Raw genomic sequence first — 24,688 nt, 5'->3', positions numbered from 1 at the left:
GAAAATTAAACCGGGGTCCATTGGAAAAGCCCCCCGCCCCCGCTTATGATGTGCAGGTATGGTGGGCACCTTTCTGATTGGTTTTAGAGCGAATGAAAATATGGGGAAGTGTGGGACGGTGCAAGTTTCGCTACAAAAGAATGGTATTTAGAGCTGTGGGTTGGGTTGTTTTGTTTTGTTTTTTAATCACAGCTCTTTGTTTAGAAAAGAAAATATACTAAACAATGGGCTGTTCTTGTAGATTATAGATGAAAACTGCAAAGTTCTGCCTCCTGGGAAAGAGGGTGACATTGCCATCAGAATAAATACCACGCAGCCGTTTTGTTTTTTCTCTCAATACGTGGTAAGCAAAGTGTTGTAAATTTACAAAAGACTGGATGAAGCCTGTAGGCTTACCGCTGCCTACAGGACAGCATGTAGCTGCACCATCCCAGGAGAAGCATCAGCAAGGAAATGTGACTACTCTGCTGTCTTTTTGCTCTGGGGTGGGTGTGACAGGTTGTACCCCAGGCATGCAACCTGGAACTGGGGTACCACCGAGCCGTTTGACTCACCAGCCTGGGTTCCCTCTCACACTATGCTGCTGTGACAAGCTGCAGACCGCTCCCGGTCCTACATTCCTTCACACAGGCAGGGATGCACCCCAGTTGCAGTTGCATGCAAGCTCTGGCCAGCCACTGCATGAACCAACACTAGAGAGGCTACAGCCAAAATACCCCCATTCCCCAGCCTAGGACCCCAGAGCTGTACCGTCCTGCCCTGGTCAAAAACCTGACCAGTTTCAATTTATTACCCAGTTCACCCTTCCCTCAATGTGGAGAGGACAATGCACACCAGCCCTTATTAACTGAGCTGAGATTTTGCCAGACACTTCACTCAAAAACCCACTGGTTAAGAGAAAACATAAAACAAGTTCATTAACTATGGAAATGTAGATTTCAGTGATTATAAGTGATAGCAAACAGATCAAAGCAGATTACCTAGGAAATTAAACAAAAACGCAAACGAAGCCTAATATACTAGACAGAATTTGAATCGGCAACATCTCACCCTGACTGATGATACAAGCAGTCCACCAAGTTTCCATACGTAGGCTAGGAATCCCTTTAGGCTGGGACCAGCACTTCCCCCAGTTAAGTCTTTGTTCCTCAGGTGTTCTCTTGTGTGGGAAGTGAGGCCAAGAGATTATGTCACTCCACATCTTATATACTCTCTCTATATGGCGGGAACCCCTTTGTTTCATAGAATCATAGAACCATATAATAGAATCATAGAATATCAGGGTTGGAAGGGACCTCAGGAGGTCATCTAGTCCAACCCCCTGCTCAAAGCAGGACCAACCCCAACTAATTCTTTGTCAAGCCAGGCCTTAAAAACCTCTAAGGATGGAGATTCCACCACCTCCCTAGGCAACCCATTCCACTGCTTTACCACCCTCCTAGTGAAACAGTTTTTCCTAATATCCAACCTAGACCCGCCCCCCCACTGCAACTTCACACCATTGCTCCTTGTTCTGTCATCTGCCACCACTGAGAACAGCCGAGCTCCATCCTCTCTGGAACCCCCCCCTTCAGGTAGTTGAAGGCTGCTATCAACCCCCCCCCAAATCTTCTCTTCTGCAGACTAAATAAGCTCACATCCTTAGCCAGGTTCCCAGCCCAGTTTGTAGAAAAATACAGGCACCAAAATGGAATTTAGTATCATGTGATCTGGTCACATGCCCTTGCATGCTCCCAATGAGTCATAGCAGGTGTAGCCACATTTGAAATACAGATAGTCAATATTCATAACTTCAGATACAAAAATGATACATGCATAGAAATAGGATACTCATATTCAGCAAATCATAACTTTTTCAGAGACACCTCACATGACATATCTTGTGCAAGATGCATCATGATTATGTCATAATCATATCATAATCGTACCACTATGATGAATATGGGGTGTAGTGTCACAGTGGGATTATGAACAACACCCCTTTGCAAGTAAGTTGCAAAACCTCTTTTCAGGGTGCAGCTCACTGGCTGGTGCATAGAACCGTGACTCCAGACGTTCCTTACCCTTGCTCATTCACTTGCTTGTGGGTGGGAGTATGGGGTAAACAGTCCTTACTTTCCCACTATGCCCCAGCCATGATTCAGGTAACCCTAATACAGCCATGACAGGAGGTGGCAGGAGCTGCATCAGGGCTAGTCAAAATCTAGCCCAAAAACTTTGATACATATTGAACACAATGAGAAATACAAAGCATATCTCCTGCAGCACAGCCTTATGTGTCCATATTCTACCAGCAAAGAGTAAATGACATATTAAATAATGGCTGATAAACTAAACTAAATGACAAAGTTCATATCTGAATTTCCCCCAAGTTTGTGGATTATTCAGAGCTGGGTTCTTGTCTATGCCCATCACTAACAATGAAAATCCCGGTCTTGAAATATTGAATTAAAAGTGTTTAGCATGCAAAGAAGGGTGAAATGGGTAGGAGACAGCTATAACCTAATCCATATTTCTATAACTTGAACTGTTCCTCAGACACTGAAAGAGGGTGTATTCACAAATACCAAAATATGCAAGACAAGAGGAGTGGCTGACTCAGGAGCCTGGTAACCGAATAATGACTCTTCCAACTCTAAATTGCCCATTCAAACCCAACCCTTACATTGGGGGCAGTATAGCTGTAGAAATGGGAGAACCAGGAGTTGGGAAACTTGGGTTCTCTCCCTGTCTCTGTCACTGACCGGCTGTGTGACTTTGGATTCTATTCCTGGCTCTATTATTCATTTTCCCTCCCTGAAAAAACAGCCATCAGCTCAAATCTGAAGACCTGAAAGTGCTTATTTCTAAGTGCAAGTGGTGTTGTTTGATGAGCTGCGGATGCACCCTAAGAACCCAGGGGCCGGTAGCCACAGAGATGAATTTCAAGTAGAGCAGGAACTTAATTCATCAGCAATTGCAACATTTTCATTATTTCATGGTTGTTAGGATGATCCAGGAAAAACTGCCGCAATACTACGTGGGATTTTTTATATCACTGGGGACAGAGGGACTGTGGATGAAGATGGATACTTGTGGTTTGTAGGAAGAGTGGATGATATCATCTCCTCTGGGTTTGTACCTTTCAGTTAAAACTACAAGAAAATACAAACTAGGGGAGAGTTTGTTAATGAAAGAGCTGCACATATTTAATCTACTAAACACCTCATTTTTCCTCTCCTAGGTATTGTATTGGACTGTTTGAAGTAGAAAGTTCCTTGATCGAGCACCTGGCAGTAGCAGAAGCAGCTGTTGTCAGCAGCCCAGACCCACTCAGAGGAGAGGTAATATTATAGTCAATAATAATTATATCTTGCATTTATAAACCACCTTTCAGCTTAAAGGATACCAAACTTAGGATCTGATTCTCTAGTTCATATGCAAAATTCTAACTGACTTCAATAGTTTTGCCTGCACTGAGGCTGCAGGGCCAGGCCATTAGATGGATACGCCTTTAGGTTCAGCCTTGAATATGGGCTGGTCCTTAGGTTCACTAACTAAGGATTTCCTCCTTGTCTCCTTTGACCCTAGGGTGGGTTGAGTAATTTACTATGCTCCTTTTTCTCCTACCACTAAAATGCAGTGACCTCTAGAATAATAAACAGCAGCTGTTGGAACAGGGCACAGCAATACCATGCAAAACATTTTAGGGCAGGAATTTGGATGTACAGCCTTCTTCTGACTGCGTGAATCCAGAATAACTTCATGGAATTCACAGAATTACTCAGATGTAACTTGGGGCAGAATCTGGCTATGAAAATATGCTATATATCCTACACCTGTGGAAAGGTCTGGAAAGGTTAAACATCAAGGGTGGGATTCACAAAGGAATTTAAGCACCTAACTCACTGATTTCAATGGGAATTAGGCATATAAATATCTTTGTGACTCCCACCCCAAGTATGTTCACTTTAACAAGTGGAATAATACATGCTAAGTAAGAAAGCACATCCCATTAAGTAAAAGGATATCTTGGACCATTATGAAGCTACACTTTGATACACTTGCTGCAGCTCTTCCCCTTGAATTTAATAATAAGAAGACATCCTGGAATCTACCACTACAGCATTTCTACAAACTCAGGACCAGATTTTGAAACCCTTGCTCAGGTTGCTTGTAACCTGACTACTCCTGCAGTAACGGTCTAAGTATATAAAGAATGTGGTCCTAGTTTTAAATATGTTTACACTCAAGGTTTTTGTTATCCCATATTTCTTGTTGTGCGATTAAATTAACTCGTTCCCAATTAACTGTGTTGTTTGCTGGTTTATATTTTAATTAATGTTGCAATGTTAATTGATTTTACTTCGTAGGTGGTGAAAGCTTTTGTGGTCTTGTCTCCTGCCTTTACGTCACATTAACTCCTGAGCTGCAAGTTCATGTCAAGAATGTTACTGCTCCATACAAGTATTCCAGAAAGGCAAGTAATGAAAGGTGGATTGAGAAACCCTGTTCTAACCAAGGAAGGGCTGAAGCTACAAAAATTAGCTCTAGATCAGTACCACAGAAATATTTTATGACCAAAAGAAAGCCTAGTAGTATATATGACATAGTAAATATGACAAATATACTGAATATTTCCCATTATATATTTTCAATTATAACATATTTAATGTTTGGGAAATATTGCATATGAATAAAATGATCACCGCATTTTAAATAATTTAAAATAAACAGCGTCACAGTAACTGCTGCTTCATGTCAAAAATATGCTAATATATTACATCTGGTCATTTTACTTGGTGTTGTGTTTTGTTTTTATCGGATGGAATTTGTCCAACAACTGCCAAAGACAATCACTGGGAAAATCAGAAGGAATGAACTAAAAAACAAAGAGTGGGGACAAATGTAATGTTGTTTGGGAGTATGGAAACATAATTTCTTTTTTTTCTTTCCTCCCATATTCCCATAGGTAACATCTTGCTGTTATGTGTTGATAAATACTATCATGATGCTTATGATATCAATATGCTCACTAATTAGATAGTGAATATTTGTTATACTGCACAAAGTTCAGTGTGTGCTAGCAACTTACAAAACTCACCTTATTTTCAAATTCTAATACACGTTTATAACTAGTTAAGAAAAATAAGCATTTTAGGGAAGAGATGGGAATTGTGAGAAGGCAAGAGCGCTTTAGAAAAATTGAAAAAATGCATTTATCTTAAGAAAACAGTGCAGACAATAGCTCGGGTAAGAGACTGGTTGACTCAACATACGGATAACTTATTATGCAAGTTTCTTTTTGAAAAGCTTACATTTTGTTTCCCCTAAGATACATCTAACCAAGCTATAGGGGGTTTAGATGTAAGCATTCTGAAAGCGTTTGTGGGAAATGAGTAGGTGGGCTCACTTCAGGCAGCCATTCCAATCTCCATATCACCAACAGACACCAGCCAATTGGTACTTTAGTCTCCAGCCACACTCATGGCTCTTTCCCTTACACAGGGATGAGACTTGGATCATGGTGACACTTTACTGGTTCTGGTCCAAATGCACAAAACTATGGATGTGCTCATATGCTGGAAGGTTCATGCTGCCAGTACTAAAACATCCTTAGAATTTCTAAATATTATAGTTGACAATTTCCTAACTCACAAAGCATTGCAACCAACACAGGGGAATTCTATATTAGACCTAGTCCTGACAGATTAACAGGAACTGATCACAGAACTAATGTTAGATACAAGTGATCATGACTTGAACACATTTACAAGGTACATACAGAATCAAGTCCAGACCAGTAGTGTATACACAGCGTGCTTGACAAGGGCCAGTTTCACAAAGCTGAAAACAATTATGAGCTAAATCAGTTGGGAGGACAACTTTAATCAGACACATGTAAATGCAATTGGGAATTGCTTAAGAACACTTTACTAGATGTTCAAAAAGCCACAATCCCCAAGGAAGGCTGGATTGGTTAAAAAAAACCCCACAACAACCTGGGTTTAGAGGGGAAGTAGAGGCAGCTATAATATAAACACAAAAGGGGAACTTGGAAATATAAATCAAAAGCTAGGAATTATAGAAAATTGGTAAGGAAAGCAAAGGAACTCAAGGAGAAATCTAGGGCTAGCAACGTTAACAACAATAAGGAGGAGGTGGGTTTTTTTAAGTAAACAAAAAGAATCCTGACAATGGATTCTTTCTGAGATGGCAATGGTAGAATTATCAACAATAATACAGAACAGGTAGAAGAAACTTATTTAAAAACTTCCCCAAGGCACAAATTCTTCCTTGTCCTTGGAATGGTATTGCTGCCACCACCAAGTGAGTTAGACAAAGATTTAGGAAAAGGACCACTTGGAGTTCCTGTTTCCCCAAAATATCCCCCCAAGCTCCTTCACCCCCTTTCCTGGGGAGGCTTGAGAGTAAACAAGGTGTGCACAGACCAGACCCTTGGGTTTTTAGGACACTAAAAACCCCAATCAGATTCTTAAAAACATAACTTCTATTATAAATAAAAAAAAGTAAAAGAAACACCTCTGTAAAATCAGGATGGAAGATAATTTTACAGGGTAATAAGATTTAAAAACAGAGGATTCCCCACTAAGCAAAACTTTAAAGTTACAAAAAAACAGGAATAAACCTTCCTCTTAGCATAGGGCAAATTCACAAGCTAAATCAAAAGATACTCTAATGCATTTCCTTGCTATTACTTACTATTTCTGTAATTTTAGATGTATCATTCAGTAGAAGCTGGATTACTTGCTTGCTCTCTCTGTCTCCGGAGAGAACAACAAAAGCCCAAACGAAAACCTTCCCCCTCCCACCCCAGATTTGAAAATATCTTCTTTCCCCATTGGTCCCTCTGGTCAGGTGCCAACTAGGTTAATGGAACTGATTAACGCTTTACAGGTAAAGGAGGGATTTTATGCTACCCTTAGCTGTATATTTATAACACCTTCCAAGGGGAGCAGCGGGGGGCAAAAAAAACCCCAACAAAAACCTAACTGGCCTCAAGACTGAGCTTGGTAAATGTACAGAGGGAATGGTACAATGAGACAATGGCATGTGTCCCATCTACAGCTACTAATAGTGAATATCACCAATAGCTGGTGGTGAGACGCTAGATCAGGAAGGGTCTGAGTTACTACAGAGAATTCTTTCCCAGGTGTTTGGTTGGTGGGTCTTGCCCACATGCTCCGGGTATAACTGATCACCATATTTGGGGTCAAGAAGGAATTTTTCCATGAGTCAGATTGGCAGAGCCTATGTGGGGGTTTTCACCTTCCTCTGTGACAGCTTGGCATCCCCATATTCACCACTGTAATATTATATGTTTGGTACAAAGTATGCCTTGTGAGGTATCATTCTAAAAGTCCTGAGCTGCTAAACATTAATAGCTTGTTGGATTGTGTGTGCTGTCATTGTATGTGAAGTCATGAAGTTTTGATATGTATATGTCACTGAAAGATGCTGTGAAGTTGGAAACACCCACAACTAGCCTTTCAGGTACAACAATGAAGAAGCTAGACAGTGCTAATGGCCCATCAATAAGGCCAATGGACCATGGAAAAGGTTTGGCCTCACCTGGGAATGTTTCAGCCAGCCTATGAATAATGGCTGCTATGACTCAGCGATACTGAACTCCATTTTGGTACCTGTACTTTTCCATGAACTGGGCTGGATGCCTGGCTTGGAACAAAGGGGTTCTTGCCATATGGAAAAACTATGTAAGGGGGAAGTGACTTCATGACTGGAAACAACACCAGAGGAACAAAGACTGAACTGTGGAGAGTGTCCCAGGTGGGAAAGAAGCCCTACCTGTGTAAGGAAGCTAAAACTTGCTTATCTCATCAGTCAGGATGAGCTACTGCTGATTCAAATCCTATCTGGGATTGCAATTTTGTTTAATTTCCTAGGTAACCTGCTTTGATCTGTTTGCTATCACTTATCGCTTAAAATATATGTCTGGGTATGTCTTCACTACCCACCGGATTGGCAGGCAGCTATTGATCCAGCGGGGATCGATTTATTGCATCTAGTCTAGACGTGATAAATCAACCCCCGAGCCCTCTCCCGTCAACTCCTGTACTCCAGTGCCACGAGAGGTGCAGGCGGAGTCGATGGGGGAGCAGCAGCAGTCGACTCACCATGGTGGAGACACCATGGTAAATCGATCCAAGTACGTCAACTTCAGCTACGTTATTCACGTAGCTGAAGTTGCATAACTTAGATCGATTCCCCCCCCCCCAGTGTAGACCAGTGCTAAGTAGTTAATAAACTTGTTTTATCTTAACCAGCATGTTATTGAGTGAAGCGTTAGAGAATCTCAGCTCTGGTAACAAAGGCTGTTGTATATTGAGGGGGAAGCAGACTATTGAATGAGCTTGCAGCATACAGACCCCTGTGCAGTGCACGATGGTATAATTCTGGGTTTATACTCCAGTAGGGGTGCAAGGCTGAGGAGCTGGGAAATTGGCTGGTGCCTCTATTGTTGGTCCATGAGTGACTTAGGTAAAGCACTCAGTTGGGTGTGTGGCAGCACCTGCTGTTGTGTTGGGTGATAACAGGGCCCGGAGAAGGCTGGCTCTGAGTCACCAGCAGAGCCGTGTGTGAGAGGACAGCCTAGCTGAATGGTTTGGGGGCACAGCAGTTCCAATAGCTTCCATGCTTCACTCCGGGGGTGACAACCCGTCACAGTCTGCATGGAGCATTTGCTAGCTTAAACTAGAGTAAATGGTGGTTTCTCTGTAATCCGAAGTCTTTAAATCATGATTTGAGGACTTCGGTAACTCTGTGAGAGGTTATGGATCTATTACAGAAGTGGGTGGGGAGGTTCTGTGGCCTGGAATGCCCAGATGGGCAGATTAGTCGAAAGGACTAATGTCATCCATAGATGCACAAATTGGGGAATCTTAAGTAGGAGTGGAGAGGTTATTTTACCTCTATATTTGGCACTACTGTAACTGCTCCTGGAGTACTGTATCCCATTCCGGTGTCCACAATTCAAGAAGGATTTTGATAAACTGGAGAAAATTGTGCCATAAAAATGATTAAAGATTTAGAAAACATGCCTTGCAGTGACAGACTCAAGGAGCTCACTCTATGTAGCAAACAAAAGATTAAGGGGTGACTTGATTGAAGTCTCTAAGTATCTAAATTGGGAACAAATATTTAATAATGGGCCTCCCACAATAAAACAATCCCCATTCAATTTATCAGATAAAGGTATAACACAATCCAATAGCTAGAAGTTGAAGCTAGACAGGTTCAGACTGGAAATAAGGCATACAGCTTGCAAAGTGAGAGCAACTAACCACTGGAACAATTTACCAAGGGTTATGGTAGGTTCTCCATTAAATTTTTAAATCAAGATTGGATGTTTTTCTAAAAGATTTGCTCTAGGAATTATTTTGGGGAAGTTCTATGACCTGTTATACAGGAGATCAGACTGGATGATCACAACGGTTCCTTCAGGCCTTGGAATCTATATTCACATATCAAAAGAACAGCACTGGCTGTGAGAAAGCAGAGCTTAAGTCAGTCGGGGGGGGGGGGGGGGGGGGGGGAAGAGGAGGAGGAGAAACACAGGAGTACGGAAGCATTTTTTTTTTTTAATTTTCACACTTAAAACAGTTTTACAAACACTAGAGATCATAAAACAAAACCCTTAAGAGGCTCAACCATGTCCTTTTCATTAAATCACAGTGAAGCCAGCTCGTGTTATTTGGAGCAAGTGCTTTTCCATTAGTGACACCTATAGGTTTAAGTTGTAAGTGTATCATGAAACACCTAAGCCGTACACTTGTACAAAAACTGTACGGCAACAATACTATTGGAAAAACAAGCTATAGCCGCACTATATTAAAATAGGTTTTTTAAAAAATCTGGGTTTCTAGTCTTTGTAAAAATGATAGTGTAACTTATCAATGAGACCTACTCTTTAAACGTTCTAGGAAGAGGAAAAACTCAGATGCTATTTTCAAACTGGGACAACACACTCGTTTTGTAAAATTGAAACCATACAAAAAGTTAAACGTTTTCTACTAGATGTTGTGTAATACAGAGAGAGCTGCTTTCACATCAAGAAGTTTAAAAAGGACGTTTAACTCAAATATTAGCACAGCTAATAAAAAAAATAAAACCAATGAGACTTTAATAAAAACATCAAACATAAATGAAAGAGTGCCCTTGGAATAAGTATCCTTAGACATGGGTTCTTCACAGATTGTTAATGGATAACCATATATGCTCCTATCCATTATGTACATTGCTGTTCTTAGCAGACATGCCACAGGGTGCTTTTGCCACAAATATACATGACTTCCACACTGGCATCTGTCTGTTCTAGAAAATTACAGGAATTTGAGGGAGAAGGGTGAGGGAGAGGTTTGCTCATAATACTGAGCTATTTTGATGGTGGCAATTCCTCTTCCCCACCCAACATATTTCAAAGACATGTTAATATGTTGTACACTAGTCTTTGCAGACATCTGAACAACATACAGAAAGTCAGGTGCTTATGGCTCATTCTGTATTTAATAAGACAACAAGGTTTATATAGTATGCAAAGTCATGTCACCAAAACAAAATGGCACTGTATTTTCAAATAAATCCCCTTGCAAGATCCTGTCCTTTTCCAGACCTCTCAATCCTGCTTCTGCCAATGTCTGGAGGCAAAGGGGTTGAGTCAGCCCGGCACCCTACGGTAGTTATTTACATGTGGTAAGTGGGTGTAAAATGCTACCAGATCAGACTGGTAACAATTTACACACACTTTGCAGATATCTGACCACACAAGATGGAAAGCACTGGAGAATCAGGCTGAAGAGTTTGGTCACTTATTCTCTCGGACACTGCGTGCTGCAACATTGACTCCAATAGCAAAGACAGGATGGAACATTACATTTTTTTAATAGGATATTTAAAAAGCAAATTTAAAATAAAAAAATTAAGCTCCTCTTTAAACGACCATTTCAAAACTTTAAGCCAGTCTATTTTACAGTGATCTTTAGTGTGCGTCTTCCCCTTCCATCACATTCTCTATGCCTGCTGATTATTGCTCTCATTGGGCTTAGCTTCCTCTTCACCCTGATTTTTGTCTTCTGGTTTCACTTCTTTAGTGTCCTCTTCTGCCAGTTTTATTTCTTCCAACTTCTCCCCTTGGGAAGCACTCAACAGGTTTTGCTGCACCAGCTCCTCCTTGTTGCTCTTCACCACCTCTTGTAGATTATATTTTCTGAACAAAACATAGTCTTTCACCACGCTCAAGCAACAGACATTTTTTATTATTTCTACCACAATGGTATACTGGGGGTTATTAAGATCCACTTTGTTTTCTGGATTTAGGCTGCCCACTATTCCTACAAAATAAAAGAAAACGGTCTTAGAATCAGTAGGGAAACTGGAGGAATGTTTTTCATAGAGAAGAGTGTAAATGTGGTGTTACGTTCATCAGTTGAGCCCTCACTTAAAGTGCAAGGACTTTTAATCAGACAAGTTCTAAAAAAATACCACAAATCGGAGAGAGGGGATAAACTTACTGCCAAACAATGAGAGAAACCTGCTATTGTAGCAACAAGCCAAAATAAGCACCAATTTCACAAAAACATTGTTTCAAAAAAATATTCCGAATACTTGGTTCAGGAACTAAAATCTCAGAGCACAAGCTGCACCACAAGGCAGGGGGAAACAAGGCACCTTACTTTAGCTATGGCAGCTGCAATCAAGAATTTTCAGTCACTGAATTGGTCAAATAGGCAGGACAGACTGGGACTCTTAGAAACACTCTCTCGAACCAAAGGACTATTCCACAGTAACTCTCAAGGAGAAAACTGCCAAGTGAACTTAGAGTTATTTCATTAAGGCCACATCTACACTACAAAATTAAGTTGACCTGGTTTACGCCAGCATACAGCTGCCACTGTAATTACATTGCTTGTGCATGTCTGCACTTTGCTCCTTGTTTTGGTGGCACATGTCCTTACCAGGAGTGGTCGTATCGATTGTTCTGTCAGTGTGAGGCATTGTGGGACAGCCCCTGAAAGCCAGTAACAGTCGACGTAAGCAAAGCAGTGTCTACACTGACACTGCGTCCACCTAACTACATCAATCTTGACTCTGCACTGCTTATGGAGGTGCAGTTATTAAGTCAGCATAGTGGTGCAGTTATGTTAACGGGAGTGAAATTCAAGTGTAGGCATTTCTATAGTTAGGTAGATGTAAGCAGTCTTGCGTTGACCTAACTCTGTCGTGCAGACCAGATCTAAGTCACAGTCTAGGGAAACACCATCGAGCCATTTCCCAATATAATGTTCAGTATTCAAAGAATTTTTAGTACAATCCTGGAAGTTTGCAGGAATGGTATTGTCACAGTGAGTTATAGCCAACAAAGTTGGACCGCACACTCTTTTGGTTTATGATTTGTTAAGATGAAAACCTCTGATATCAGAAAGGAGTGTTGTTAATGCCAGGTTATTTTCACAGAGCTTAAGGAAAAAAAAACTTGAAAGACTTTCATAATTCAATATGCTTGAGTTTGCTATAACGCAACATTTATGTCTACTAAAAATATTTTGCTTGAATAATTTGACCTATGTTACACGTGCAGTCTTAGGTAGTTTATACACTTGTCTACAATCATGCTATGTCAGATAAGTACATACCTGCCAATTCTTTGATTACTTCTTCCCTACTCATGTGACTGTTATTGCGAGCTTTGTAAACAATCTGAAAAGTACCCTTATTAGGGGCTTTAAACCAAGGCTCAAAGAAGGTCTCTGAATACTTTTTCATATCTTCCATAAAAGCCTTGCAGGTTCCAGAAATGGGCAACATGCGCAGAATAACTCTTGTTTTCTTCTTTTTAGTAGTGTGCAAGTCCATTAATATATGATGCACGAGCTTCTCAGGTTCTACGCGACAAGACAACAGAGTAAGAGCAACAAATGGAAAGAATTTCCTTTTAAAAAAGCAATACAGAATCCAATTTTATTTGCTTACAAGTACAAAGAAATTGAATCATCAAATTCTACAGCACCCTACTAAATGCTATGGAGTTCTTACAAAAGGGTATGGAGCTTGAAAGTATAGAGAGCAGATTATTTCCACAATTCTGGCTTGTAAAGCACAAGAGAGAGTACCCACAAGGTGCACCACTGGAAGTCTACTTCTGCAGTGTTTTACTCAGGCAAGAGGAGTTTTGCCTGAGCAAGGATTAAAAGATCAGACCCTACTCATGTCTATTGGATTGTCAATACACTGGATGTTCTTCCAGCTCGCATTTGTTATTTCACAAACAAGGCTGGGGATCTAGGAACATCAGCCTTTTTGCATGCTTTTCAAGGTCAGCAAAATACCAAGCCCTTTTATGTTTAGAAGGGTCAGATCGATTCTGCTTGGACAAAATAACTATCTGGCTATAGTCACTAGAGTGTTCAATGGGAAAGCAAATGCGAAAGAGGAAGGCTGCATGAACATTCAGCATGCTTCACTTCTTTAGCAATCAAACCATGACACAGTCTAACAAACTGCAAAGCAGCTGTATGTGTTGCGTTATGCAGCAGTTATTTCATTACACACCTACACCCAGCGTTCTAATAAAAACCACATTGTTAGCTCCACTCTCCACTGACTGGAATCTTCTCAGCTTCTGTTCAGTCGAAGTGCGAATCTGATCAACTTCTTTCTTTAAGGCAGCTTCAACATCATCTTCCTCCTCTTCACTTCCTGACAACCTGTCATCTTGATTTGTAAACTGTTGAAACAAGAGGCTGCATCTTAAATGAGATGTTAGTGAAGGGTTAAGAAATCACATCTAATGCTTAATAAATGAAAGCCACAACAATCATTATACCCATGGCATAAAAAAGCCAGAATTCAAGCAGTGACACTGCAGACAGTTAATAAGCAGTGAGACATTTTAGGAGCAGGCACACTGGGTTAAGACAAGCACCAGAAGTTATTGCAGTGGGAATCAGCATTTCATTTTCTCGATCTCTGTAGTGATTTAATTTTAAAGCATGTTACGTAAAATTTGTCTCTTGCACCATTAGGTAACAGATATTCATCTGCTGGATGATCAATCATCTTTAACACAAAAACAAAACAAAAAAGCCTCATCACCAGTTTAGAAAGCAAACTTTTCAACATTATTATTAACAGCAATTTATAAATGGGAGCAGCAAGTAATAGGCAAATCTTAGACCTGGTCTACACTAGGAAATTAGGTTGGTGTAACTACATTGCTCGGGTGAAACTGACCTAGCCCCCAGTGTAGACAGCGCTAGGTCAATGGGAGAATTCTCCCATCAACCCCGCTACCACTTCACAGGGAGGTGAAGTACCTACGCCAACAGGAGAACCTCTCCTGTTGGCACAGGTAGCATCTTCAGCGAAGCATTAAGTGTGGACAAGCCCTTAAGTCTGTAAGCAAAAACTCAGAGAGACAGACAGGCCAGTTAACTCCAATTAACCAGAAGGAGTTATTAAACCAAGTGTGAATCCACCCACTGCAAGGAGCACTTATACTGATTTTTAAAGTGCTTTTAAAGAGAGTGTTCTCCTGTGGCACTTGAACAACAACAAAACATTTAGATGGCCTATTTAACATTAGTTCACTTCCTGCGCTAAAATATCCACAAACCAGAACATTAACATGCTGCCTTTTTTGAGACTTAATATTATTATTATTTTGGACAAGAGAGATGCCCAAATTATCCAGAACTGCCATTCTAGGGCGTCCTCTAAGGACCCCAGATCTTGGCAGTGGCCGAGATGCCAGCAGAGCGCAGGAACCACAGCCAATCCCAGGCCTCTGCTGGTATGGGGTTCGCTTTGGCGCCTGCCACAAATAAGCAGCTTACAGATGACTCTGTCGCCACAGGAGACTGTGAGCTCCTCGGGGCATGGACTACCTTTTTTTGGTGTTTGCCCGCTTGGTGCCCAAGTATCTAGCAGGGGGGTCCCGAAGTGCCACGCTCCTAATCTGGCTCCCTCACAGGTACCTCTAGCCCCCTGGTGCAGCAGCACAAAACCGCGACCCCCCTAGAGGGGACCATGCGAGGCCCCCTGCAGAACGCCCAGGGCACAGAGCCCGGCCGGCGGGCCCGCTGCTGGCCGCACGTACCTTCTCGGGCCCGTAGAGCAGGTCCCCATACTCGTTGAGCAGGCTGTAGGCCTCCCCCACGCACTTGCGCTCGTTCATGTTGCAGGTGATGAGGATGCCCTGCATGCCGAGCTCCAGCTGCCGCGGCCCCCCGCCGCCGCCGCCGCCGCCGCCCCGGGGCCGCTTGGCCTGCTGCCCCGACACGTACTGCGCCTTGTGCCGCCGCTTCATCGCCGCAGCCGGCTGCTCCGAGGCGGCCATGGGGGCCGCTGAGCCGCGAGCCCGGACTCCACGCGGGCGCCAAAACGACGCGTTACCTCGCCGACGTGCGCCGCGGGGCGATGACGTCACAGCCGCGCGACGGAAAGGCGGCTCTTCCCAGTCGGTCCCAAGGGCTTTCCGGGTCCTAAAGCCCGCCGGTTACAGCGGCTCTGCCGGGTCCTAAAGTCACCGTGCTGCTCGCGAGCCCGTGCAGGGAAGCGGGGCCTGGAAAGGAGCCTGCCAGCTTGGGGAGAGGCGCGCCCCAGGAGCTGGCTGTGCCACCGCCTTGGCTCTCGCGGGCCGGGCCCTGCGTGCGTGGGACTGGGGCGAGACCCCAGTTTGTAGCCGACGCTGCAGTGTGTTGTGACGTTTGGCAAAGAGCGGCCCTGGGGGAAAGGGAGAGCGGTGTAGGTAGCCACAGCCACACAAAGGTGAGCCGGAGCTGGCTGTGCTCACCCGTTTCTGACTCTAGTGCCTTTACCAGCCCTTATTTATCTGTTGTCCTAAAGCCTTACCCCCACCCAAGCAAAGCACGTGGACGAGACTGTCAGTTTGGTTTATCCCACAACTTTAGGTGACTTTGGGTCAGGGACCGTGTGTTTCATTATTCTCTAGAGGGGAAATTGCCAACTCCCACATTCAGAAATTGCGTCAGGTCTCAAAGATCCTGAGTTTCCCCCTCAAAATAGTATTTTTGGGGGAAAGGGTGCAATACTCCCCAGAGATACACGAGCTTGTGAAGAACCTCATCACCATCTGCCTGCAGCATGAAGCAGTTTTGCCTCATATCTGCTGTACCTCAGCTCCCTGAAACCAACAGCCTCTGGCCACAGATAAACACTGACTTAACTTCCTGGTTTCTGTAGACCTCATCTTTGCGATACAGGCTAGTGATAAACACACACCAACCTCCAGCCCCTTTGCCAGAGTCTCCCTCAGTCGTATCCCACCCCTGTCACTGGACACGTAGAAATAACCAGGTAAGCTGTCTCCGAAGGGACAGAGTACACACAGCTTGACTGGCACAGCTCAGGATCCAATCCTTTATAAGGACACAACCCTGTAATCTATTTATAGTGAAAACAAGTATGTTTCTTAACAAAGGTTAAGATTTTAGGAGCAAGTAAGGATAGTAAGAACAACAGGTTATTTATTAAACAAAAAGTATAACACACTGAGAGTCTAAACTTACTTTAACAGGCTAAAATCCTTGTCTAAAACAGCTTCTCAACTAAAGTCACGTCCCAGCGACTTTCATGTGTGCAGAAAGCACTGTCCTTATAACAGTCTTTATAGATAAATACTATGACAGCAAAGTGTTAGGTGTAGTGAGTTTGTCAGGCCTAACAGAAGTTGCTCTTACTGAACAGTGAACCCTTTGGCAGTTGGCACTGAGGAGTTCTTAAAGTCACAGAGAGAATTTGCCTTCTGATTTCTTAGCCTTTACGGTGCATGCATGTCACATTTTCAAGCTTTTCTCTGCCACCACGGAGACTAGAAACTCACTTTAAAAAAAAACAACAAAGCTGAGATTCTGAAGTAATCACTAGACTCCAGGAGCTAGGGATTTCAGAAAAATATTAAATATCAAGATGCTCACAACAGAATTGTGGCAGTTGGCAACACTGCCTAACTGTAGCGTGTCGAGTACAACGAAGCCGTGCTCCCTGACTGGAGCCTGTATACACTGTAGCAGCACAAGTAGTAAATATCATCATCATAATAATTAATAATAGACCTGGCTTCTCTAGGCTTTAGGCTAAACTTATATACACAAGCAAGCGTCTGTTGTAAAAAAAACCCAAGAACCCTTCTCTTATTGATATGGAAAGTATTAGGAGAGAAACTGGTCATTAAAATACTGATTGATCTGAACTGTTAATAGCTCGGTCTGAATGTAAAATACTTTATCCTGCTACAGTGATCTGAAGACAAAGTAAATTGGAGTTTTGATAGATTGGAATCTTGTTGATTTATGCTTTTGTAGAACTTTGGCTCTCAGAATTAAAGGTCCAGAATTGGAGTTAATAAATTGCAGAATATAAAGAGATGCTAACTTGGGGCCTGATCCAAAGCCCATTGAAGTAAATGGAAAGATTCCCAATTGTGCCCCATTGTACAATCCATATTTTAAAGGCACTTACAAGTAGCCCCATACTACTCCGTGTAAAAATTGCAGAATCAGGCTCTTGGTTTGGAATGTATCCATATTTTCCTAATTAATCATTTAAAACATTACTAATTTACATTTACAGAGAGGAAAAATAGACTTTCTCTATGGTACAGGTACTTTTGAGTATAAAATAAAGGCCATCCCTTGTCAGAAGAACCAGATGAACTGTATGATATTTGTGATCGGTTAGGATTGCAGGAACAAGGCCTTAACATGATGCAGCTGTCAAAATACTGCTATTGCAAAGATTTCAAATGTGCTTAATTTTAAGCATGTGAGTAATCCCCGTGAAGGCAACCAGACTACTCATAGTGCATAAAGTAAAGCAGGTATATATAAGTGTTTGCAGGTTGGGTTTTTAATAAAGGAACCACTTCAATCTGTATTGAAATGCAGCAGCCAGCTACCTGTGAAGTGAATGGTGATAGATGTCTTCTAAGAGCACATAGTAACATTACAAAACAGTTGAAAAACATGAAGCAAAGAATAATTTCTCCAGATGCTGCTGCTTGGTGAGTTTTAGGTAGGCAGACTTTAATAAGGACACTGGGATTCAGGGCTCTACTCTTGTGAAAAGTGCCATGAGATTTCTAAATGACAACATGTACCCCGAAAACCAGCTTTATGCCTCATCTAAAAGAATGATGCACAAAAACAATTTAAAAGAGATTAGGTTGTCATGTTGTCAAAAAACCAAAAAGTTTCTCCATCATTTTCTATTAACTTTCATGCATCCTTTGTGGCAATTTAATCTTTCATCTGAGGATTCCTTAGGAGAAAGCTTCTCCGTCTCCTCTGTTGAAGGATTTTTCTGTGTATATTTCAGAGACATTTAAAATCTCACTCATGCAGACCTGCTGCATGTCTCACTAACTGTTAGGGAGAGAGCAACTACCTTATTTGGGGGAATCCTTCTAGAGCCCTTAATTATAGAATATCAGGGTTAGAAGGGACCTCAGGAGATCATCTAGTCCAACCCCCTCTTCAAAGCAGGACCAATCCCCAATTTTTTCTTTTTGATTCTGTGGAGGTTTCCATGTGACAGTTAACATCTATTCTCCCCAGTGCAGGTTGCCCAAGTCTGGCATGGTCAAAAAGCTCACAGCAGGGCAGCTGATAGTTCTTGTGGAGAAAGCACACGACATAAATGCTAAAATGCATAAAAGCGACATCGGTTTTCTTTCCGTGCATCCCGCAACCACAGAATCAGTTGATCCAAATATTTCTGATGAGCGTTTCTGCAAATTTCCTGCTGGTCCCAGGCCCCAGAGCCACCGCTTGGGGGCTGCGGGTTGATCATCCAGCAGCAGGAGGAGTTTACGAAACCTGTGCACTCGCTGGGGCTGGAGTGAGAGGCTGTGAGTGCACCAAGCAGATCAGAGAGGGTGTGCCTTGGCTCTTAGCTGTGCTTTATCAGTGCACAGCCTCGGGAGTTGGGGCGGGGGGGGGGGGGGGGGGGAGGGAACAGGATATCCTGCACTTTCCACCTTGCTTCGGAGTTGTGCAGAAAAACATCAGCTTCTTTCCTGTGAGTGCACGATTTGGCAGCCCTTTGTGTGAGTCTGGAGCATTCGTGCCACGCTCAGTGTTAGCAGCGCGCTGTTACCCGCGTGTCTCTGAGGGACATGGTGCATAGCAGGGACCCTAGTACCGGTGCACTAGGCAGAGTAACGCAGTGCAGACAGTAGGACACTGTGAGTGATGTTGTGGGAGTCGTTACTTTAGCACAGTCAATGTGGTCTATTACATTAAATCTAGTTAAGGGCTGATGTGGTCTAGTTAAGGTTTCTGATGGAGATCAGCTAGGACAGCTCTGAGAGGCCCTCCCCAACTGTGCGAGGCAGTGGGGCATTTGGGTCTGAAATGGCAGGTGTCTTTTATAATGAGGATGATTGAAAGAGGTGCAGATCAGGTTTTGTGCTGGGGATGGCAAAGGGGGACTGAACCCCCTGGGCGGCTGCCAGGGACATTTTTGGTATAGTGCCAGTATTAGTTTTCCTCTCATCTGTGTTTCTCTGCCTCGCTCATGTCGGTCGTCCCTTTCCGGCTTTCCCTCTTTTATGTAGGTGAGTCTCTCCTGTGTCTCTTTGTAGCTCACATGGAGATTGAACGCCACAGATCAGTTTTGTCCCCAAACCGCCTCCTTTTCCTTAGTTGGTGTCTGTTTACTCAGTACAAATATCATTGATCAAACTTGGCTTTGCATAATGTGTTTAACTGTTGGGTAAATATTTATCCAGTTAGAAGCTTCCAACCTTTACAGATTTATTGCTAGGTTTTGCTCTTTGGATGTGGGTGAGTCCTTCACGTTGGATCGATTATCAGGAAGTTTTTAAATCTTCTCCCTCTTGTGAGGATTAATTTTGCTGCATGTGTTTCAAGGAGACATTTAAAATCTCGTTGCTTGACATCTCTGCTGGCCTCATTGAGGAGTTGTGTCCATCAGAAGTATGGCCAAAGGTTATTAGGCTGCACCTGGCAATGCTGCTCCTTGCAGAATATAGTCAAGTTACTAAACATATTTCTGTACCAGGTAACATTCTGGCTAGGCGGTAACTCACACAAGACTGTTGGTGCACTCTGCAGAACAATGTGTTCCCTGCTATTTTTTAATCGCTTACATTCCGGCTTTGCGTTGTCTATTGTTTATTAAGATTGCACTCAGCCAAAAGCCATGGTTAATGTGACTGGACTGTAAAGTATGTTCATGCATTTGCAAGAGTATAGCAATACTAGTGCCTCTCGATTATACATTGCAACTTAAATATTAGCAGCTGGAGTATTTTTTTAAATGTGAATATTAATGCACATGAACGGTGCCACATTGACAGCTCTGGAGATTAAATTTTCAGTGCACAAGGGATACAGAATCAGGTCCCAATTGCGTATTCACTAATGAATATAAATGACTCCTAGACTGTTTTGTATCCAAGGTTTAAACACGTGGTTGTTTCAGATTTTTCATGCTGATATTTTCCTTCTGTCTCTGTATACTGGTCTTTATTGGCCTTCCTGTGATGGTGTCCCATGGTTCCAGGATTTACACGGCACTGCTGTAGCAATGCCAAGGGTGGAGCATGACTGTCTCCAGGCTGTCCTGCAGATATAAATGCATTAAAAAGTGCATCCTCTGTGGCTAGCCCCCTCTCCATATTCTAATTCCTTCTTTCTACCTGCAAGTAGAATCGTTTTCATGTGCACGTTGCATCCCCTAATCTATTGGTAGGCATTTTTATTGTGATTTTCAATTCTAAAGCAGAACCAGATTCTTATCTTATCACCACTTTTCATTCCAAGTGCAGGGCTTCAAATATATAGACACATAGCACAGTTTAGAAAGAAAGAAAGAAAGAAAGAAAGAAAGAAAGAAAGAAAGAAAGAAAGAAAGAAAGACTTGCCAAAACAAAACACTATACCTCAAACAGAATGTACTCCCTGGGGCAGAGAGAAAGAATGCCCACAGGTGACAGATGTTAGTAAAGTTGCTTACTGCACTACTGGAAGGTTCACTGAGCTACTACAGTGATGAGGGCAGTATATGAACCTGTTTAGGACAGAAGATTTGTTACTTAGTTCTGCTTTCTGTGAATAGCTAGTTCAACTTGTGAAATACTAAAAAGAACAATCATTATAGCAATTATGCACTGATCTCTTTGACAGGTTTCAGAGTAACAGCCGTGTTAGTCTGTATTCGCAAAAAGAAAAGGAGTACTTGTGGCACCTTAGAGACTAACCAATTTATTTGAGCATGAGCTTTCGTGAGCTACAGCTCACGCTGTAGCTCACGAAAGCTCATGCTCAAATAAATTGGTTAGTCTCTAAGGTGCCACAAGTACTCCTTTTCTTTTTGATCTCTTTGAGTCATTTCACCTCTAGACACAGGCTGAGTGATGCTGCCTATACAGCTGGGGTTTTGCCATGATCTTATATTCTTCTTGACTGTGAAATACCTATAAATACATAGTTCATTGAGGGGACTACATGGGATTGTTTTATTTAGGTGGCAATGGTTTAATCCCTGCTTTGGTGATTAATGCAGAATGCTATTTTATGAGTCTTCTCCCCCTAAACACTGACATACTTTTTAAGCAAAACCAGTGAGATAGGGGGTGGCAGTTATCAGGGACAGCTGGAGCCTGTAATAGGGGCTCTTCAGCCCTACTTGTTTTCTGGTTGGTGTGAAGTAGAACAATTGCAGTAAAAGACCCTCATAGCACATCCAGATTATACATTTGTAACAATATTTTAACAGTTCAAAGTGAGGGGCACATGATAATCTGGGGGAGGGTATTAAGAAAGTGCATTATAATGTTCAATTATTTCATAGTTGACCTATAAGGACATTTTAATTCTATTTTGAAACCACATGGCAATTCTTTATTTTGTGTGTGTATTTTGATGTATAGTTTTTCAGATACATGGTCCACAAAGACTATCCTGAATGCAGAATAACCTGAAAGGACCCATTATGGCTTGTGCTGTCGTGCAGTTTTTACTGAAAACCCAAAGCTTTAGGTTCCTGTGGACTCCCTTGACTGCATCCTTCCGATTCTCTAAAAAAGGCTACAGGGTATTGGCCCCTCAGAATTTTTTAAACTATGAATCCTTAAAACAACAGTACAAACCAGAGGTGCCAGAATACTTCAATTTTGCAACTGATGTGCTGGACAAATGGACTGAAATGGAAAAGGTAACAGTCCTTTAACTTCCTTATCCTAAGATTTTTCATGTTGGGTATCAGAGGAAAAACATAGTTGGCAGAAGCAAGTGTTATTCCTTTCGGGCTACAAATTGGTAACCCGCTCAGTTCAGAGAGGCAATGCAGTTAGAGTATGGGACTAACAGCGAGGAATTCCCAAGTTCTACATGCTCCACTGCTTTTGGGCCCACTCTGATAGCTCTTGCTTACTTAAATAGCCTTCCTGAGTGCAACGAGACTGTGAGCATGAGTAACAGAGGAAAGAGGGTCTTGTGACTGAGACACTGCCCTGAGACTCAGAAGATCTGAGCTCCGCCACTGTCTTCCTGTGTGAGTTTGGGTAAATCACAGAGGGCTTGTCGACATTTACAGAGCTGCGCCGGGGCAGCTGCACCGCTATAGCACTTAGTGAAGATGCTACCTACCGATGGGATTGCTTCTCCTGTTGGCGTAGGCACTCCACCTCCCTGAGAGGAGGTAGCTATGTCAACAGGAGAAGACCTCCTGTCAACATAGTCCTGTCCGCATCATGGGATAGGTCAGTATAACTGCATCGCTCCACACCCCTGAGCGACATAGTTATACTAACATAAGTTGGTAGTGTAGACCAACCTTAACCTCTCTGTGCCTCAATTCCCATCTGCAAATTTCACTTGCTACCCTTCATCTGTCTTGTCTACTTAGAATGTAAACTCTTCAAGTCAGGAATTATCTCTATGTGTATGTACAACACCTAGCACAGAAGGACCTCAGTCTGGATTGGGGACATGACTATAATAGAAATACTAGTAATAGGTAGAAGAGATGCTGGATTAGACCTGGAGACAAATCACAAATTCTCTGTGTCTCAGTCTTTCTGTCGGAAAAATGGGGGTGCTAAAATGTATGGGGATGAATCATCACTATCACATAATATGAGGTTATCATTCCTAGGCAATAAAGACAACTTTTCGCAGGATGCAAGCAACATTTTTCAAGAATCAACATCTGAAGAAGAGGTCTGTGGCCAAGGAAGGAGGCGCAGGATTTCTCCTTAAAATGCACAAATAAAAATCTACTCACCTTGTTACCAATGCCTGACAATTACACATTATATTACTTTGAAATGGAACTTGTTCTTAGTATGCACAGATCTCTGCCGCACCATTGAAGATCTCAGCTAGCACATTACCTACACTCTATTCATAAATAACAGTTGGTCCCTCAATAGCAAGTTTTAGCCAAGGATTTCAATGCACCTTACAAGCATCAGTTACTTTAGCCACACGACACCCCGGCACACAAAGTAACCTCTGCTGACAAATGGTGAATCAGACTCAGAGACGTTTAGATCTGTATTTTCAAAAGGAGTTTCTGATTTTGGGTGTTTAGATATTTGGACCTTTGGGCTAATTTTAAGAAGTGCTGAGCACCTCCCCTCCCCCCACTGCAGTTGAAGTCAGTCTGAGCTGCGGGTATTCCACCCATCTGAAACCCAGGCTGTAGGTATCTATCTGGGTACAATCCCCCAAACATTGAGGCATCTAAAATTACAGGCCACTTTGGAAAATGTAGGCATGGCCAGAGCCAAAGTGAGCCTCGGTTTTCTGCGCTAGCCATTGTGCAGCATTTGCTCATTATCTAATGTGTTAGCTTCAGGAAAGGAATTTGACATCTATAGACTATTCTAAATCTGGGGTGAAATCCTAGCTCCATAGAAGTCAATGGCAAAACTCTACAGATTTCAGTGGGGCCAGGACTTCCGCCTTTGTGTATAAGTCATGAACATTCCTCTGTCTTGGAAAGTTGACTTGAGGGACGGTTACATACATATCAAGCTAAGTACTTACAACATGACGTGTCGTTCATTAGGAAGGAAAGAGGCCTACAAGGCTAGCCCTGTGGTGGGTAAACGATAAAGGCAATGAGGTGAGGTGGAACTTTGAGGAGCTTGGATTCCACTCCAGAAAAGTGGCCAATGTCCTCTCTGATATGTGTGGTCTGCAGAAAGGAGACAGAGTTATGCTGATTCTACCCCGGATACCAGAATGGTGGCTAATAAATGTGGCTTGTATGCGAACAGGTCAGTAAAAATAATAGGAATTATGAATGAAATCATCAATAATCAGTAATTAATGAGGTCAAAACTACAAACACATCCAGGATGAGAAACACTAATGCTGTACAGCTAAAAAAATGCTTGTAACATCAAGATCTGTCTTCATTTGTACTACTGGATTTTCAGGCATACTTTACTTCTCCCATTAACAAAAACCTACTATCCCATGTGTCTACTATCACTGTCCTCCTCCACTGCTCATGACAAACTGCAAACGTGCCCATTACCTGCTTGCAAGAGCAATAGCACACATTTATATTTGTGTGGCCAAGTTTTTGCCAATGGGATTTGTTAAATATTTAGGTTTTTCTATGAATATTTAATAAAACCCAAAGTATCTCAGTGCCTCATGGACATTAATAACTT

The 24,688-nt window shown here is 42.4% G+C and overlaps 2 protein-coding genes and 1 pseudogene across 8 annotated transcripts in view; 2 read left to right on the top strand and 1 right to left on the bottom strand.

Annotated features, from left to right (window-relative positions):
* Window positions 1-5: 5 nt before the first annotated feature.
* LOC119567282 lies at window positions 6-4,687 on the top strand (annotated as a pseudogene).
* A 4,892-nt stretch (window positions 4,688-9,579) lies between these two features.
* THUMPD1 (THUMP domain containing 1) lies at window positions 9,580-15,810 on the bottom strand. The gene is made up of 4 exons (XM_007064366.4): window positions 15,113-15,810; window positions 13,567-13,741; window positions 12,651-12,899; window positions 9,580-11,348 (listed from the first exon to the last, which is right to left on the bottom strand). Exons 1-4 carry the CDS (start codon window positions 15,350-15,352, stop codon window positions 11,029-11,031), a joined length of 984 nt encoding a protein of 327 aa, XP_007064428.2. The 5' UTR covers window positions 15,353-15,810; the 3' UTR covers window positions 9,580-11,028.
* Window positions 15,811-18,918: 3,108 nt separating this feature from the next.
* Window positions 18,919-24,688, top strand: part of LOC119567221 (acyl-coenzyme A synthetase ACSM3, mitochondrial) — a 22,967-nt gene continuing 17,197 nt past the window's right edge. For 4 of the 7 annotated variants that reach the window (XM_043524078.1, XM_043524077.1, XM_043524076.1 and 1 more), the window contains exons 1-3: window positions 18,982-19,081; window positions 21,932-22,215; window positions 24,076-24,286. In XM_043524078.1, the coding sequence (XP_043380013.1) occupies window positions 21,967-22,215; window positions 24,076-24,286 (460 nt within the window). In that variant the 5' untranslated portion in view covers window positions 18,982-19,081; window positions 21,932-21,966. The other 3 variants (XM_037911224.2, XM_043524074.1, XM_043524075.1) reach the window with 3 other exon arrangements.

This window comes from Chelonia mydas, chromosome 10 (genome assembly GCF_015237465.2).
Source record: "Chelonia mydas isolate rCheMyd1 chromosome 10, rCheMyd1.pri.v2, whole genome shotgun sequence".
Lineage (NCBI taxonomy): Eukaryota > Metazoa > Chordata > Testudines > Cheloniidae > Chelonia > Chelonia mydas.
The sequence above is the reverse complement of the archived record's forward strand: the minus strand, read 5'-3'. Positions and strand labels throughout refer to the sequence as shown.